General features: G+C 46.7%; 1 protein-coding gene across 2 annotated transcripts in view; it reads right to left on the bottom strand.

Annotated features, from left to right (window-relative positions):
* MAML2 (mastermind like transcriptional coactivator 2) overlaps positions 1–18,565 on the bottom strand; it is a 321,954-nt gene that overhangs the window by 92,494 nt on the left and 210,895 nt on the right. For both annotated transcript variants that reach the window (XM_084783550.1, XM_084783551.1), the window contains exon 2: positions 2,356–3,984. In XM_084783550.1, the coding sequence (XP_084639676.1) occupies positions 2,356–3,984 (1,629 nt within the window). The remainder of the gene's footprint in view (positions 1–2,355; positions 3,985–18,565) is intronic.

Here is an 18,565-nt window from a genome sequence, read left to right as displayed (position 1 = left end):
CTAGGGATTAATACTAGAAAAAATAGTTTCTTGACAGTCCTTATATAATCTACTACGGCCATTTGCTTCCAAGCCAGTCCTACCCATGAGCTATATTTCCTAGTGGCTGAATGCATGGCTCTGAAGCCACATCAGACTCCAGCTCTACTTTTGAGCACCTGGGTTTAGAAAGATGCTGAGACTGTCTGTACCTCAGTTCTCTGGCTTGTAAGAGGGGAATAATTCCCTCATATGAGTTTAATGAGGTACTTCAAGCCAAGGAGATGGAAGCCAGCCTCTCTGCAGGGTAAGTTACCAAGACATATATTTTATTACTAGCTCATTATTGATGGTTTCTATGGTTGTAAATCTAGGTCAGAGAGACTGAGCTGTTGCACACGAGTCACAGCGCTGGACAGCTGAAGAATCAGCGGCGGTTCTCTCATATTTCTGCAGTACTGTTTACACGTTAGGATTCACACCCCTAGTACAGCTTGTACTAATCTCAAGCCTCCCGTTCACAAGTGCACCCTCATTAAGGCAATCTTTTGATTATCATGGCACTTTGCATGTGTAGTCTGGATTGGGGATTACCTTCTTTCACTCGCCGTACAAACCCAGCAGGTCCCATTTTAACCACTCCTACTCCTCCCAAAGCTTTGAGGACCAGCTGAGAGAGCTTCTGAAAGTTGTGCGAGAAAGCACAGCAAGGAATGTCAAGAACGAATTTGAACCCACGCTCACTCAGAACAAAATGCCTATATGTGGCATTGGAAGAAAGTTTTGGGATGTGTTTGTAAGTCAACTAAAAATTTCTGTTTTATAAAAGGACCATATGATTACTATGTCATGTTAATGTTGTAAAATATATACAAATCTACTCAAGTCCTTTCCAGTGCTCATAGTTAGAACACCACACACACATGCACACACACACACACACACACACACACACACACACACATGCACACATACAGATAGGAGCTGAAATCTTTATTTTGTACTTAGGTTCACACACACACACACTACACAGACAGACACACAGACACAAATAAACACACCACACACACACAATCACAGATTCATACACATACACATAGATAGGAGCTGAAATTTTTACTTTCTACTTAGATTCACACACCACAGAGACACACACATAGAGACGCACAGACACACACAGATAGGAGCTGAAATCTTTACTTAGTATTTAGGTTCACACACACACACACACACACACACACACTCACACCACACAGATACACACAGAGACATAGATACACACACATTTAGGAGCTGAAATCTTTAGTTTGTATTTAGGGTCACACACAAATACATGCACACACCACACACACACACACACAGACATAGATACACACATACCACACACACAGAGACGTAGATACACACACATGTACACACATACACACACACACACACACACACACACACACACACACACGAGCTGAAATCTTTACTTTGGACTTCAGTTTTTTTGCCCCTCCAGCTGTCAGCCTGTGATATTCCACTCTTTGCTGTGCAACCTGCTGCCCTATGACAATGCACACCTGCTGCCCAACAACACAACCAATTCACTATTCAAGCTTCTTCCTTTCTTTCAGGAAGAGGCTCCTCTGTCAAGCTTCCTGGGGATCAGCATTTACTCACCAGCACATGTTTTGTAGGAATGACACATTTCTTGACACTGTTTGCCAGGGTAAAATTAAACGTCCATTTAATGTAAAACCAAAGGGTATAAGACAATTATGGATTTATTTCTATTTTTAGTATTTCTTTTGCCTTAGCCATGATTATGTCACCCTTTACCATTTCACCCAGCCGTAATTATTTTTATGGAAGCCATTCCTGACTTCCACCAGCTGGAGAAGGCCTTTGAGTGCTCATGTCAGTATTCTTCTTGTGTTAAAGTGATGGTTTAAGGTGTTTGTTCCTGCCTATGGATGGTGTCTGCGGACGAGCATGGAGTCCTGTGGGAGTATATCAGCAGGGCTGAGGAGTGAACACAACCGTTGGCCACATCAGTGACCACTCTCAACATCATGTCTAGCCTTATTCCAACATTCAACCTTACCCATAATGCCTTTCCATAGTTGCAGCCAGTGCATATTGATCTGATTTTCTGGTTAGATGAATGAACACTGAGACCATATCAGGATATGACTGACAACTGGATTCATCACCAAGGCATTAGTTGCAAGAACCACTGATCATTACAGCACTCCAAAGCAATGGCATCGTATCAGGATGTACCAAGAGAATCAAGCCCCTAGGAGGACCACAGGGTTTTCTGGCATTAATCATGCCTCACCATACACATAAAGCATAATAACCAAACGAATCACCTGTGGGAGCCCTTACCTGTCTGTGCTGTTGAGTGACTTGATATCCCAGGCCTGTGATGGACTGGTTCTGCATTTTCTGAAGTATGATCTTTTGCTGAAGTGGCAAGGGTGACCTTAGCAAAGGCTGGCTTGATAAAGGTTGGGTGGTTTGGGATGGCTGCTGCTGCTGCTGCTGCTGCTGCTGCTGCTGCTGTTGCTGCTGTTGCTGCTGCACTGTCATTGAACCTTGCTGCTGCTGCTGCTGTTGCTGCTGCTGCTGCTGAGCTACCAATGAGTTTTGTGGCTGTTGCTGCTGCTGCTGTTGCTGCTGCTGCTGCTGCTGCTGAGCTACCAATGAGCCTTGCTGTTGTTGTTGTTGTTGTTGTTGCTGCTGCTGCTGTGTGTAGTGCAGAAGAGGAGGCTTGTTCTGGGAAGGCAGAAGAGAAGGCATCTGCTGGTTCGCTTGGTCTGAGTTAAAATGGAACAAAGGCTTGGTGTTGCCATGGCGGGGCTCCAGGCTTGGGTGTGGGTTGTTAATGAAACTTCGACTGAGATCCTGAGACTTTTGCTGCAGAAGCACATCCAGGTGTCCAGCCTGAGCTGAGGGGCTAGCTTTGTATGTGTAGTTGGCTGCTGCTTTGGGCTGGTTGCTGCTGCCAGCCACCCCAGGCATGGGTGACCCCTGTGGGCTGAATGGCTGCTGGGCAAAGGAAGGACTGGGGATTTTTTCCTGCACAAATGCCCCTGGGGATGGCCCAGCAGAGGACTGCAAGGGTGGCCAGCTGGGAGGTGGCTGCTGCTGCTGCTGCTGCTGCTGTTGCTGCTGCTGCATCCGCGCATGCTGCTGGCGGTTTGCAGCTATCTGCTTGAGTTGTTGGGCGTGGGAGACTTCTTGCCAGCTTGGTAGGGCCCTGTTTGCTCCTGACACTGTCTGGGGCTGAGGCTGACTCTGGGGGACTGTGGGGATTGGGGATGAAGTGGAGAGAGCAGAGTTGGCCAAGGAAAACGCGGGGCCGGCAGATGGGGGCCTCAGCTGGGGAGAGCCTGAAGTGCCTTGTGTCGCCAAGCCAGGTGAGTATTCGCTTTTGATAACGATCTTCTCCATGGGCAGCGAGGGTCTCGGTGTGCTCCTCTGGCTTTGCTGACCCAAGTCAATGCTGAACGGGTCATCCTGCTTAATGGTGGCATTGATCATGTTCTCCAGCTCCAAGTCGCTCATGGGTGGCACCGAGATGTTGGTCAGTTCGTTGAACAGTTCCTGCAGCTCGGGATCCATCAGCTGGTCTCCAGGGTCATCTCCAAACCTATTAGTAAAAACACTTTCCTGTGTCATTTGGTCATCCATGTGCTTACTGCAAGACAGGGTCTCCCCGGGCTCTTTCTTCACCTCCTTTAAGCCCATGTTAAACATGTTGTTGCCAGGAGAATGCGCAGGCAGTGGTAGAGCGTTAGTCTTTCTCAGAGGTGCTTGGCTCATGGGCAAGGGCCCTGACATCATATGACTTTGTCCATTATTCACCGAGAGGGTCCCCTGACCTGTAGGAAGGTTCTCCCCAACCCTGATCCTTTTGATGTCAAGGAATGAGCTGTCAGCAAAGCCATTGGGGCGCTTGCTGTTGGCAGGAGACAGGTTGACGATTTGTTTTCTTTTCAGGGAGCCCTGGAGCTGAAAGACAGAAGGGAAATAAAACAGACATATTTGAGATTCTTATACCTTTAAACCAGAGCAGTGTAATTTGAATAAAAAAATCATTTTAAGGCTATTATTTATTTCTGTTTTATGAGCATGAGTGTTTTTTTCTGGAATGTATAGTATGCACTACCTGAATGCTTTATATCCAAGGAGGCCAGAGGAGAGCACCCGATCCCTGGAACTGGAGTCAATGCTGGTGGTGAGCCACCATAAAGGTGCTGGGAATTGAACCCAAGTCCCCTAGGAGAGTAGCCATTGCTCTTAACCCCTGAGCCATCTTTCTGTCTTCTATGCTCAATTTTAAAATGTGTAATTAAAAAACTTTATTTTGCTTTCTGGAGGCAGGATCTTATTTATTCCAGGTTGCTCTCAAACTTGCTATGTAGCTGAGGGTACCCCTAACCTTTGACCTTCTCAGTAGCTGGGATTACAGGTATCTGTCACCACATCTCATTTACGTGCTGTTTGGGGTCGACCCCAGGCCTTTATGCATGCCAGGCAAACACTCTACCACCTAACTTATGCCTTCTGCCTACAACATCGAATTTAAACATCTGATCCCTCAGGGAGACCTAGTCTGGAGTACAGCGGAATACACAGAAGAAAATGAAATTAGTTTAGAGGGCACAAAAATCCCCATGACTGACTCACAGGTTAATAGGGAAGGATTCTTCTAACATGTGAGGAGTTTTCACCATACCTAAGCATGCTTTAAAAAAAACTGGAATGGAGAAAATATCTTGCACGCACACCCACACAATACTAGGCAGATACACACTCAAACTGCTCACACTTGGACTAAGCTGGGAAAAACCAATGAGTTTAAAGAAGTACGAAAGGTCTAGCTTCTTTCTATATTCCTTCCCAGGTCCAACCTTACTCCATTTGGCAGCCTCTAAATCCGTTAGAAGAGCTCTCAGGCCCCAGGAAACCTTCTGTTTATTATTCATGAATTTTCTTTTCATACTCCCCCATCACTTTACGTTGGGGCCTGTGATGGGCTAGATGACGAGAAATATTATTGTCTGGACTCAGCCTTTTGCCATGTCCAGGTTGTTCCCAGCTCTTTCTTTGTCACTTAAGATCTGGGATGTCCGGGTGTTTACTACCCTTGGTCTCTTCATGCTGGAGGTACAAATGAGAGTGGACATGTACTTATTAAAAGGGACACTCAAAGCATAGGTTCTCCCAGACAACTTTTTTTTCCTGCCAGTGTGAAGAGACACCATGACCACGGCAACTCTTATAAAAGAAACTCAGGGGAAAAAAACACACTTATTTGGGGCTTGCTTATAGCTTCAGAGGGTTAGTCCACTAACATCATGCTGGGAAGCAGATAGTCAGGGTGCTGGAGCAGTAGCTGAGAATTTTGCATCCTGATCTGCAAGCAGGAGGCAGAGAGCGAATGACACTGGGCCTGGTACAGGCTTTTGAAACTTCAAAGACCATCCCTAGTAACACACCTCCTCCAACAAGGCCACACCTCCTAATCCTTCCCAAACAGTTCCACTAAAGAGAGACCAGACATTAATTAAAACACAGGAGTCTATGTGGGCAGCCTCATTCAGATGAACTACAGCCACTAAATCTCCCAACAAAACCAAGCTGTTGAGAAACAGTACTGTGCATGGTGTTATGAAAAAAAGGTGCTGGGACAAGACTGATCCAAGCTTATATTCCAATGCTGTGACCAGGCAACTTACTCATCTGAGCCTCAGTTTCCCAAACTGGGAAAATTCTCAAAGGAAGGAACTAGATAACTCATATAAAAATTTGGCACAATGTTCACAGTAGAAACTCCACAGAGTACAGTTTATAAGAAAAGCCCATGGCTTACCATGTTTTGCACATCTCTCCACAGCAACATGTCTGTGCAGATCACAGTGCCAAAGTATTGCACCCGCTGACCCAGTGATCGGACTGAACTTTGGGAATCTCACATCCAGGGAGCAAGGAAGAAGGACCGTGCAGCCATGCCAGTAATTGATCTAAAGCCATAAAGCATTCATCCTTGGTTCCCCGAACCAATAGCTGGTTCATCTCTGAAGCAAGAGCTGCATCCACCACAGTGTGGCTTCCATGGCTCTGTCCACAGACCTAAATTATTTAATGTCTACTCGGGATAATTGCAAAGCAGCTGAGGCTGAAATGCTTTTCAGAAAGTTCTATCATGTCTCTCCCTCCTTCTTATTTATAGCCACCCCTCTCCAGTTTGAAGATTACTGAATTAAGCGAAAGAAATTCACAGAACTGTATATACATTATATACCAGGGATTTAAAACATGATGCTCTGCATCTGCCTAAAACCTCATTAGGTACACACCAGGTATGCATTTTATAGCTATTAAGTGGAAGGACTGGTGGTTTAGGTCTAATGCCAACCATTTCCGTCCTGTGATGTTTCATTCGGTCTAGATCCAAGGTCCACGTGGCAGGAAGATGTGCAGTGGCAGGGAACACAAGGCTGCCTTAGAACTCAGGTAAAATGGGGCCAAATTGGGGATGACCAGGAGGCAGTGCAGGACCAAATGTGAACTGTGCTTCTTGCCACCATGCTCATCAAAAACAGTGCCAGCCACCCTTGCCCCATGCCTGGCTTATCCACTCACAGGTGGCGTGAGGCTAGGATGGACGTGAAGTGCTGTTGGAAGAAGTGTGAACCTTTCACAATGGCTGAGTCTAACAGGAAAGCAGCCTGCCCCATGGTGGGCCAGTTGATCCTCCATTAAAATTGTGGGACATGAGACCAGCACCACCAAGCTGATTGCATGGTGGTTTACGGAGCCTGGGAGCTGCTACAAGGCACAACAGTAGCAAGCTTCAGCAAGGCAGCAGCAGGGTGCTGAGGAACTCTGTATCTCTCTGGGTCCTTTGATACACTGTGGCACTGTGTAGTGACTTCCTGTCTGCTCAGGTTAGTGTGAACGAGGCATCTGTTACTAACCAAGCAGTCTAACCGGGTCACTCTGGATGTCCATCAGTGACCGGCAAATGGCAGCTGAGGGCAGGGCTCCCTCAGCTCCTTCTCTGCTCCGCGTCTTCTTTGATCACAGGAAAATGACAGCCAACCCCACAATCAGTACAAACTCAAGGTGTCCACTGTCTGTTCTAGGGTAGGGGAGAGGTCTGACCACAGGCAGCCATGTTGCTTGTGTTTTACCTCAGCGTGAGCTGCGTTTGAAGGGTTTTCTATGCAGTAAGGAACAATGGCGTGCATTCATTTTACAGGTTTGTGGTTTCATCTTTGATTTATCTTTCCACTGCTTTGAAAAAAAACACAAAAAACCAACCAAAAACTTGTTCTGCCAGATTCTCTAGCCACTCCTTCCCAGGCATGCACACCTGTGGGATGCAGCCCGTGCACACCTGGAGACAGCCTGTGCACGCTGTGGGATGCAGCCTGTGCACACACTGTGGGATGCAGCCTGTGCACACACTGTGAGATGCAGCCTGTGCACACACTGTGGGATGCAGCCTGTGCACACACTGTGGGATGCAGCCTGTGCACACACTGTGGGATGCAGCCCTTGCACACACTGTGGGATGCAGTCCTTGCACACACTGTGGGATGCAGTCTGTGCACACACTGTGGGATGCAGCCCTTGCACATGCTGTGGGATGTAGCCCCTGCACATGCTGTGGGATGCAGCCCCTGCACATGTTGTGGGATGCAGCCCTTGCACACACTGTGGGATGCAGCCCTTGCACACACTGTGGGATGCAGCCTGTGCACACACTGTGGGATGCAGCCCTTGCACACACTGTGGGATGCAGCCCTTGCACACACTGTGGGATGCAGCCCTTGCACACACTGTGGGATGCAGTCCTTGCACACATAGTGGGTCACTAGGATCGCAGAAGCAGGCTCAGAAGGAGCAATTGCCACCCTTGTTCTGGAACACCAACAGTCATTTATTCAGGGCCTTTGCATCAGGCACTGAGTTAGGCGACCTCTTCACCTGGGTGAAGAATTCTTACAGTTCTCGGATTCTTCAAAATAACTCTTTTTAGTGTTCTTTCAGCACTGTACCCTTCCCCTCTTTTCTAGATGAGAAAAAGTGAGTTTAAAGACTGAGTAACAACTCTAGGTCACGTATGTGCTCATCAATGAAACCAAGAATCCAGTCAGGGCCTCCCATGGCTGACCTTGCTCAGAGGTAAATACCACCCACATCCATACACTGAGGGACCCGGTACCTAAAGCTGATTCTGACATTGACTTACTTTCCCAGCGTAGCCTAGATACTTCTGTCCCCTACAAAAAGATTATCTCGAGGTCATTTCCTGCCTAGAGAATAGTAGACACTTCGAGGGTGAGGTCTGAAGGTAGCTATTAACCATAACTGAGGGAATACATGAAGATTGGGATATAAAAGGTGACTGTGGTCCATGAAGACAGCGAGATGCCATTAAAGCCCCATTGGTAGAGTGAGCATGAAGCATGCTCAAGGTGATGCGTTCAGTTCTCAACGCACACATTCGTGCGCGCGTGCGCACACACACACACACACACACACACACACACACACACACACACACCAAAAAAACCCAATCTCTCTGCTTTGAGACTGAATATAGGGCAAGTAGCTGCTTGATAAACCGCTGCCATTCCTCCTTCCCTTGACCAACTGCTTCCTGGAACCGTGAGCCAAAATAATCCCTTCTCTCTCAAGCTGCGTTTGTCACAGCAACGGCACAAATAACTAACACATATATGACATTAATTTATTTATCTTTATACAAACCTGTTGCAAGATGAAAATGTAAATTTTTTTCAAGGAAGAAAGTGACCTTTAAAACAAGAAGAACGAAGACCCACAAAAGGCCCTCTTAAGATAAAAATAACAAAACGAATGCCTGCCTTTCCCTACTCATTTCCCCCTGTTTCTCCTCCTGGGTGTGCTAGGGATTGAACAGGGCCGTGTGTGTGTGCCAGGCAAGCGCCCACCACTGAGGTCCAGCGCCGGCCCTGAATGCGTTTTTGGACAGGGATTGTAATGAGGGACTGGATTTCCTCACAGTGTGGAAGAGATTGTGGCTTCCGGCATTGCTATTTACATAGGAACAACCAGATGTGGTGGTACACACCAGTAATCCCAGCACTCTGGAGGCTGAGGCAGGGGGTAGTGAGGTCAACACCTGCCCGTGCTCAGCCTCATTTCAAGCAGAAGACTCCACGCACCAGTGTGCCAGCACAGGCCAGCTTGGCCCCAACACTCTGACGTGTTAATAGCTGCTTTTCAGCTCTCACCATGTCTCGCCTACACTGTTCTGGACACAGTGCACAGAGGCAGATGAGGAGAATAGTGCCAGAAGGAAGATGTACATCATCTTCGGGGCAAGGGTAAGGATGCCTGAGTACCCCTAAGGATGGATGGCAGGCAGAGAACGGTGACGTCATTGCTTAGAGGTTGATGGAGAAATCTCCATCTGTCACAGCCTTGAAACTCCAATATAAGAGACAGAGAGACAAGAGGTCACTCCACCAGTGAAAAAGATTTGTTAAGTACACAGAGAAAGCTCTAAGCCAGGCATCCTATCATGTCACTCAAAGCTTAAAGGAGATACTGCAGATAACGAAGCTGGCGACAAAATACAAAAGCCTTCAGTCAGCACAGGCCTACGGTTTTACACTTCCCTCACTGCCTATGAACCAGAGAGCACTTTTAATTTTTCACAAGAGATCCAAAATTGCTGTGCTAGTTTGTGAGGTGCTGTACTGACGGTACCCTCTGCCTGGTTTCTCTGAAGGGTTTCTTCGGAGCGTGGCCTTCCACACAGCAAGTCTGGTCTGGTTTACATTCCACACAGGATTCCGACGCTCTTCTGGTGAGATCCAGCAGGCTGCCGCTCTTCACCCCTGTGTTTGCTCAGATCTCTCTCTGCACACGCCTTGACTTTTCACACATATGGTCTCCGCTGGGTAGGCACAAGCCAGCCTAGGCTAGATAGAGTCTACAAACAGTGGCCTGTCTTCCTTGGAGCTGGGGTGGAGGTACTAAGAACGTACTGGTGGGGACTGCAGCCCATCGTCAGTAAACAGCTCTGCTTTAAACAGCTGTGCTTAGCTCTCCCAAAAGCCTGAAACATAAACTTCCTGGAGGGATTTGAAAGCACCGTGGTTGCGCAATCCTCTGGTTTCTCTTTCTTCCCCTGCCCCCATCCTTTCCCACAAACTAAATGCACCCTTTGTCTCCTGTGCTGCCCTGGAAACAAGGGATGTACCTCACAAAGGTAACAGTTCAGCCCGAAGGCGGTAGGGCTCCCCTAAGTAGATTCCTGGCCATCTCAGCCAGGCGTGCAAGAACCAAATCTGTGGCTGCCCAGAGGTCGGTCAGCCGCCCCCCCCCCCCAGTGTGTGTGTGTGTGTGTGTGTGTGTGTGTGTGTGTGTGTGTGTGAGTTACCTTGGTTCCACCATCTGAGAGCTTCTTTACAGCCCATTAGAGACGTGGTTGGTGCTAGAAATGAGAGATAATCTAGAGAGAGACTGGCCCGAAGACCATATGTGACTTCCTGTCGGCTTGTACAGTGAACGCTTTTGATTTCTTGGAATAATACATTTGAGCTCATTACAACTCTTGAGGGTGAGTGCAATTCCTCCCTGGTTCACACTTTTCCCTTACAAGTGTCACTTCCAAGTTTATCATCAACCAGAAAAATCATTTACTGAAAGAGAGAAGAAACTGGAGATTTGAGGTCTTCACCAAAGACATTAAAAAGATCCTTTCATTCTTTGGCCTGATAGAACTCTGGACTTTTATGTGGCTAAATGTTGCTGGCATGACTGTATCCAAGCCTACTGTAAGTTGTCTGAGCATGGGCCTTGGTACCAAGCACGTGCCTACCATGATGCTTACTGTGGCTGAACTGCTTCCTGAAACAGTCTCAGTCCCCAGGATGCTGCTGGATCATTTTAACCACCAAGAGTCACAACAGCAAGCAGTCTGCAGCTTGTGGGGAGCTTTCTCATGCCCAACCAGCATCCCAGGAGCAACTGCATGATCACAAATGTCAAGTCCTGAGAACTGGAGCCTCAAGGAAGATGGGCAGCATCCAAATGAAACACAGTTGAAGGGGCGGGAACGCAGCGATGGACTCAGGGTAGACACGCACCTCTGAGGTGATCCCAAGCTGGCATGCAAGGCAGAGGCTCGCCGTGACTGACTCCATGCTGGGAGGGACATGCTGGACCAACAAGGCACGCTTCAGTCCTGTGTGAATTTTAGACACAGACTTACACTCCTATAAGAAAAGCTGCTGGGCTTGTGTTGAGTGGGGGCTTTGCTGTTGATAGACTGGGTGAGGGAAAGTACTAGATGTATCTGGAAATTCTTTCCATGATGTTGCTCCGTAAGACTCAGACAACAGGAGATGTCATCACTCCAACAAGATAACCATTCTTTATAAAACCCAAGATAAAGATGAAAATTCTTCATTTTTTTTCTTAAGACAGGATTTCAGTGTATACATGCATATATGCTTCTTTATACATATATGTATCTGTATGTAAAGATATCATAATAAAGCACTTCTTTCTATGCTAATTTTAAGATTAATTTTAAGAAATTCAAAGTAGATATTTTCCCCGAATGATCGAGTATATTAAACATAGTCATTCCAGATCCGTTCCTGGTGTTGATGTCCTTAAGCATCCCGAGTTGTCCCCACAATCACGCCAGGACCCGCAGGAGCCTTTCAGAGATGGGCCCACTTGCGTTAAGCACAGAAAAGAACATAATATCCCATAAAAGCCCAAAGAATAAGAGAATAACTGCTTTGTGCATGAAATACTTTATCCATGACTCACTTTTTGCCCAAAATATATCTAAGTGAATCCAAAGTAAATGCTATGTCTAAAATGCTGGCTCTACTCCTAAAACTGCGAATGCCCTTCTCAGCCGACTACGCATTAACCATCCTTCATCCCAAGGCTTCTCCCTCCCACTTCACCTGGAGGGTCCCCCTCCAAAGAGCCCTCTGGATGGCCAGCTCACAGCACTCTGCTTCCCCCGCCCCCCCCCCCATGTTCCTTGGCTCTGCTCTGGTGATTTTAGCACTTTCTGTCTTGTATTGTTCTTGGCAACTCGTTCAAGTATGTGAGGATTTTTTTTTAACTTTAGTATGATTTCGAAAGTCAATGTAAGAGAAGCTTTTCATGGCCCCTCAGCCCGTGCAGGCTGTAGCCCATGGAGATCCTCATTGCCTAATTGGTGGTCTGTCTTACTAACTGCCCGTACACAGGACACTTGTCTCTCTCTGCCTGGGCTCATGAACGAGGCCTGCTTTTGTAAGTCTCCCTGAGTGATACCGTTTCTTGTCCCAATGTGGAGCTGCTACGACCTGCAAGGGCATGGCCGAAAGGTTTCGGGGGAGGAGAGAACACACAGATGCTCAAGTTGCTGTCTTTTTTGTGCAGTGGGCTGGGCATTAGACTTGTTTTAAAATGTTGGTCAGTGTCTCCTTTCGGATGTGTCAGAGAGAATTAGTATTGTCTGTCTGCTCATTGTGTGGGGCTGAGCTATGGCTATTGATATGTTCCATCTTTTCAAAAAGCCATGTCAAAGCTTCTCTAAGCTTCACACCAGCCCCTTTTACTGTTAGTGGTTCAGAGGACTTCCACAGGTCCCTCCCTTCCCAGTATCTGGCTCTCAGTCAGTTTTCTCCTCTCTCTCTCTCTCTCTCTCTCTCTCTCTCTCTCTCTCTCTCTCTCTCTCCCTCTCCCTCTCCCCCCCCTTCTTTCAAATTTTCTCTGCTCTCAGCACATTCTGGAGTCTGACCTTATATCTCACCTCCTCTGGACATGTGTTATCCACGAAACAACAGAAGGCATGTCCTCTTCAGACCCAACACACAGCCATATGCTTTTTCTCCGTCTCCCCTTTCCTCCTCTCCTGTGACCCTGTTCTCCCCACTTTCCCTCCTGTTGTCTCTCTCCTTCATGTCCCCTTTCTCCACCAATCTCTTTATTTTTAATTCCAAGAAGGAAAACAATCATTTCACTCTTAGGTACTCGGGCACTCCTTCCCTCTGTATGCAAGTCCTCCCAGGACTTTCTCTCTTACTCTAGCTCTCTCTCTCTCTCTCTCTCTCTCTCTCTCTCTCTCTCTCTCTCTCTCTCTCTCTCTCCTTTCATCTTCTCTGAGAGAGGACCCAGCAGAGGCCTTTTTCATGACTGCCCCATCTAAAGATGTGACTCTTGTTGTCTGTCCACAACAAGACAGACTATTTCTTTTGCAGTAGTTATAATTTTAAATAACCATTAAGTAACTTTCATTTTAAAAGTCTGTCTCCCATGTTATAAAATAACCTGTAGGGAAGACTTAAAGGACACGCTGTCTTTTTGACCACTGTGTATGTATGACTCAAATAAATCTACCAGCGAGAAGAGTGTTTAAAGCAAATAAAAATGTTTGTAAGAAGCTTTGAGACACTGAAGGACGTTCTAGTGGTAGTAATGGTTTTCTTTTCTTTTTTTGCTCATATATCAGTATTTTCTAATTTTTCTGCACTGACTGTATGTTTCCTATCACAGAGATCGAAATGGGCTGTCGTTAAGTATCTCTGCCCTTGCTAACCATGCCCTCACGTTCTTGAGGGAAAGGCACTCAATCTAGAGCATTCCACTTAACCAGCCCTAGTATCCAGGGTCAAGGTGGACAGTGGGCTCCTCAAAGAACGGATAATCAAAACAAGGCCCCCTCCCCATCCCCCGCCTTATAGACATGAATATTTGAAAGGAGAGCTACAGCGGCTGTGCTGGCTTTGAAAGATGCCCCCATAGGCTCATATTTTTGAATGCTTAGTCACCAGGGAGTGGATTAGGAGGTGTGGCCTTGTTGGAGGAAGTATGTTACTCCTTTAAGGTTTCAATAGCCCATGCTAGGCTCTCTCTCTCTCTCTACCTACCTCCCTCCTTCTCTCTCTCTCTCTCTCTCTCTCTCTCTCTCTCTCTCTCTCTCTCTCTCACTCTGCCTACAAGCCTACAAACAGGATGTTGCTCTTAGCTACTTTTCCAGGGCCACACTTAACTACCACCACACCCCCTGCCATGCTGATGATGGACTTAGGCCCTGGAACTGTAAGCAAGGCACCGATGAAATGTGTTCCTTTAATAAGAGTTGCCTTGCTCATGGCATCTTCACAGCGATACGACGGTGACTAAGACAGCTGGCCCCCTGTCTGTGTCTCCCCAGACAGTCATCCTTAGTGAGACACAGGAAGACACAGAGGAAGCCTGCCTTATCTGCAGGATGTAGGAGAATGGAAGTGACACAGAGGGAGAGGCAGGAGGAGACAGCAGACAGGTGGGGAGAGTCTCCAGCTTTCTAATACCGGCTTCCTTCCGATACTTGGGGGGATTGAGTAACATTCCCTAAAATCTACCTGTCAATGCTTTCTCTCTCTCTCTCTCTCTCTCTCTCTCTCTCTCTCTCTCTCTCTCTCTCTCTCTCTCTCTCTCTCTCACATGCACACACACACCTCAGGCCACTTTAAGAAGGCTCCTGCTGTTTGCAACAAACTACTTCCAACTGAAACAAAGACAAAAACAAGCCAACAACTACATTCAAATTGAAGTTTTCATGGACTAAATGAAAAAATTTAAAGCTAGACACACATTTATTTTGCTTTTGTTTTCAACTTTCCAAGTTATCCCTGCGCTTCCACAGCCTTTTTGAGTCAAGACGGAGACCACGAGCAGAGATGGAACAGGCTTTCTATTGTCTCCAAATTTCTATTTGGCTCTCCACGGGAGGCCCCGAAATTACATCTCCACCCATTCTCTCCCCCATGCAAAAGAACAATCCGGAAATGAAGCTTCTATGGGAATCATGTTTGGACAACTGAAGATCGCAATATGTGTAGTCACCTGGATACAGAGGCGGGATGAAACCTTTCAGGCCTTGCAGGGTCAGGATCGTCCTTAACTGAATCACGTGAGAATGTTGGGCAGTGTTTGGAAGGTAGTTTGGCAAGGTTCCCGAAAGCACCAAACGGCGCCTTTGATGTTCTTGGCAATGATGTCGTCCGTCACCCTTTTGAAAATTTGGGAGAAATATTTTTCGTATAGCAACTGTATCCAGGTTCAGTGTATTGAGTTGATGTGTTTTCACCTGTCTAAATGTCAGTGTGAGAAACTGTAAGCAATACAGACAGAGGCTCTGACACAGGACCTCGGCTCTATAGTCAATGTTTACTTTCACATCAAAGACCTACGAGTGGAAATTGTCTAATTGGGTCTATGAAACATGAGGAAGGTTATAAAGATATTTTGTTATAACTGAAACAAGCAAATAAACAAAAATCTCAGGTCTGTACTTTAGGCAACTCAGGCATTTTACACCAGAAAATGAGACACAGGAGCAGAAAGAGAGCCCCCCCCCCCCCCCGCCTCCCCTCACCCCTGCTTGCCAAGAAATGTAAACTTTTTCTACTAAAACTCCACTATTTGCCATGCGTCCATGGGAAGTGTCTCTTGATTATTTAAATGACGTTAAATGAGCGACAATGAAGCCCAATACTGCCTGCAGTTGTATTCTTTGAAGCGCTGTCTTATGGTGATACAAATGCCCTAGCTTTGATCTAACCTGCCCAGTGTGGTAATTACAGGATGGAAGTGATTTCTCTACCTGACAGATTCTAACTCTTCATGTGTGGCCAGCTTCTTTGAAGAGGAAAGGAAAAAAAAAATTAAAAACAACCTATATTGGAAAATAAATCTTTTTAACAAGCAAAAAATGGAACCAATTTTCTTTGTCAAAGCAGTAAACTGGGAGTGTGAGGGCGAATGAAATTCTCCAGAAAACACTTGTGTCCCTGAAACCCATCTCCACGAGGGCGTGGAACAGTGCTTCTCCATTAAGTTTAATGGGAGAGTGGACCGTGCTTCTCCGTGGAGTTTAATGGGAGCATGGACCGTGCTTCTCCGTGGAGTTTTCTGAGGATGACCAGGCTGGAGTCGAACTCCCTCCTCAGCCTTCTTCATTCTGCACCATTCCTTAAATTAAACCTCTTCACTGTGTGTTGTTTGGTTGGCTTCACATAGCAGAAATACAGCTTCAACTCGGGAGTCTTCTGATCTCAAAAGACTTTTAGACACGATGCAGGACTGGGATAAACTGAGGCACTCCCCCCCCCACCACCACCATACACTCCAGCTGTCTTCTTGTGAAGTGACGGCTAAGGCCACTGGGCCTCCGGCTCCCACACCAAACCCATACCTTTCCCTGTTGTACCTGTTCTGTAATTAACACTGTATCACTGGCTGCATTTCTGGAGGATCAAATGCCTCGTCTCCATCAGCCTTGTCTAGATCTCTGCACTCCTATTCCTAGTCCCTTAATCAGACCCGAGTCCTTCTCTCTGATTGGTGTGCTTGATTTGCTAGCATCCAACCCCAGCCCCCTGCTCTCTCCTGGGCTGAGGAGCTGCCTGGTGGAGAAGGGAGCTTGCTTAAGCACGATGATGACCTGAGTGTAAGCCCCCAGCACCAACCAAGCCAGGTGTGTCTGTGCACATCTGTAAAGCCCGCGCTGTAAAGGCTGAGACAGAACGATTGGTGGGATTTGCTGGCTGCCAACTGAGCTAAACAAGAAAAATCACAAAATCCAGGTTCAGCAAGAGGGAGGGATCCTGTCTCACAGGAATGAGATGGAGAGCGGCAGAGCAGGGCACGTGGGCGTGCACACCCTGACACATGGAATGCAAGTAAAACTCCCTCCTAGAGCATACGTATGGTCTTGGTTCTGTTTTCCTGACGCTCTTCCAATGTTTGGTATTCCTTGTGCATTTAATGATCTCGTAGTTATACTTGTTATCACGCCATTTTCAGCCTCCCAGCAAAGATTTAAAGTATCATTTTGTGTCCTCTAATGCCTTTGGAGGCAGCTGCTGTACTGGCTCAGAGCTCAAGCTAAGGTAACAGGGACTGGATTCAAGTCTTTACCTTCTATAAGCTAGGCAATGCTGCGTGATCTACTTAATCTGTCTCTGCCTCAGTTGGCCCTATTTAAAATGAGGATAAAAACTAGAACTCAGTGGATGTTCTGACATTCAAATATGACAATGTCCATAAAATTTATAATCCAGACTGTGGCAAATAATAAAATATTAATAAATGTAAGTGTGATACTGTGATATGATAAAAACACAGCCAGTCACTGCCGAACCTCCAGGAAGAGGGGAGGGGCCGCAGGCTTCTATGGGTACAAGTGGCCAATTATTTAATAAATTACGTATCCATAATGACTATTGTCCATAAGACCCAGACAGCCAGGGTCTGGAGAATGTTCAGACAGCTGTGCTGTGGTGACTCCTGGAGCCTGGCACACCCAGAGGAGGCCACGACCTTTCCGTTTCTGCTCTCTCTGAGACCTTCCATCCAGCCTGTGCATCAACATTCTGGCCAACAGATTCTATAAGATGTTGGTGAATATGTTTGCTGGGGTCTAATAAGCTACTCTAGCATATTAATCTAACCCTAGCTCAGAGTCAGTTCATCTCAAAACTCACAGCCTTGGGCTTTGCTGTGGCCTCGTAAGAGGGAGATAGCCTTGCGGGTCTGAGACCTTACTTAGACTGTGGTGTCTGGTGCCATCTCCAAGTGGACCTTTGGTTGGTACCATGGTTATGCCCTCAGGACTCTTGGGTTGGAAGGTTGGTACCTAATGCTGTGGCGCTAAGAGGTAATGGGGCATCTAAGACGTAACAGGTGTGGCTTGATCTATAATAATTAAGACAATGGGGCGTTTCCCTTCAGAAAAGATTAAAGTAGCTCTCCTGGGTGATCTTGGGAGGGGGTTGTGGTATAAACGAAACCTTGTTCCTGCTTGCTAAGTTCCATGAGGTCATCTCTACGCATGCTCTCGGGTGGTGCCCAAGGCACAAGTCTCTTACCGGAAGCCAAAGAGTGTGGCTACTTGACCTTGGACATCTAGCCTCCCAAAGTGAGATGGGTAAGCTTCATTCCCTTCTACATTACCCAGCCTTGAGTGTTTTATTACAGCAATGAAAAAGAGACTAATACACCTGGTGTGGTGGGAAAAACCCTCACACATCTGGTGTCCAAAGCACGCCGTGATCACACTGGGGCAAACACTGTGGTTTTTCCTAACACCACCATTCAGCTATTATCTGCTCTTAGTCTTTTGGGTGCCTTCCAGGGTTCTGATGAGTGAGTGTTGAGTGTACAGAGGAGAGGAGGGGAGAGGCGCAAATAGCACTAGTGGACTGACACTGAACAGAAAGCACTTTCAAGATGTCTCTCTGAATCATGGCTCCCTGACTGACAGCACAATCTAAGACCAGTTCTCACTCTTCTCTGTCTTGATTTTCTCATCATTAAAATGCACAAAGGCTGGCAGATATGGCTCAGTGACAGAGAGTTTGACTACCATGCTTGAGGTCCCAGGTTCAATTCCCAGTATCTCCAAAGAGTGGAAAAATAATTCAATTACTATAAAATTAATGCAGAGTTAAATGAATATACAGGGCCTTAAATAGTCCTGGACACATAGAAATCGCCCAGTAACACCAACTACTTTTGTGATTATAAC

This window comes from Acomys minous (genome assembly GCF_964271855.1).
Source record: "Acomys minous genome assembly, chromosome: 5".
Lineage (NCBI taxonomy): Eukaryota > Metazoa > Chordata > Mammalia > Rodentia > Muridae > Acomys > Acomys minous.
This window is presented reverse-complemented; position numbering and strand designations above follow the sequence as displayed.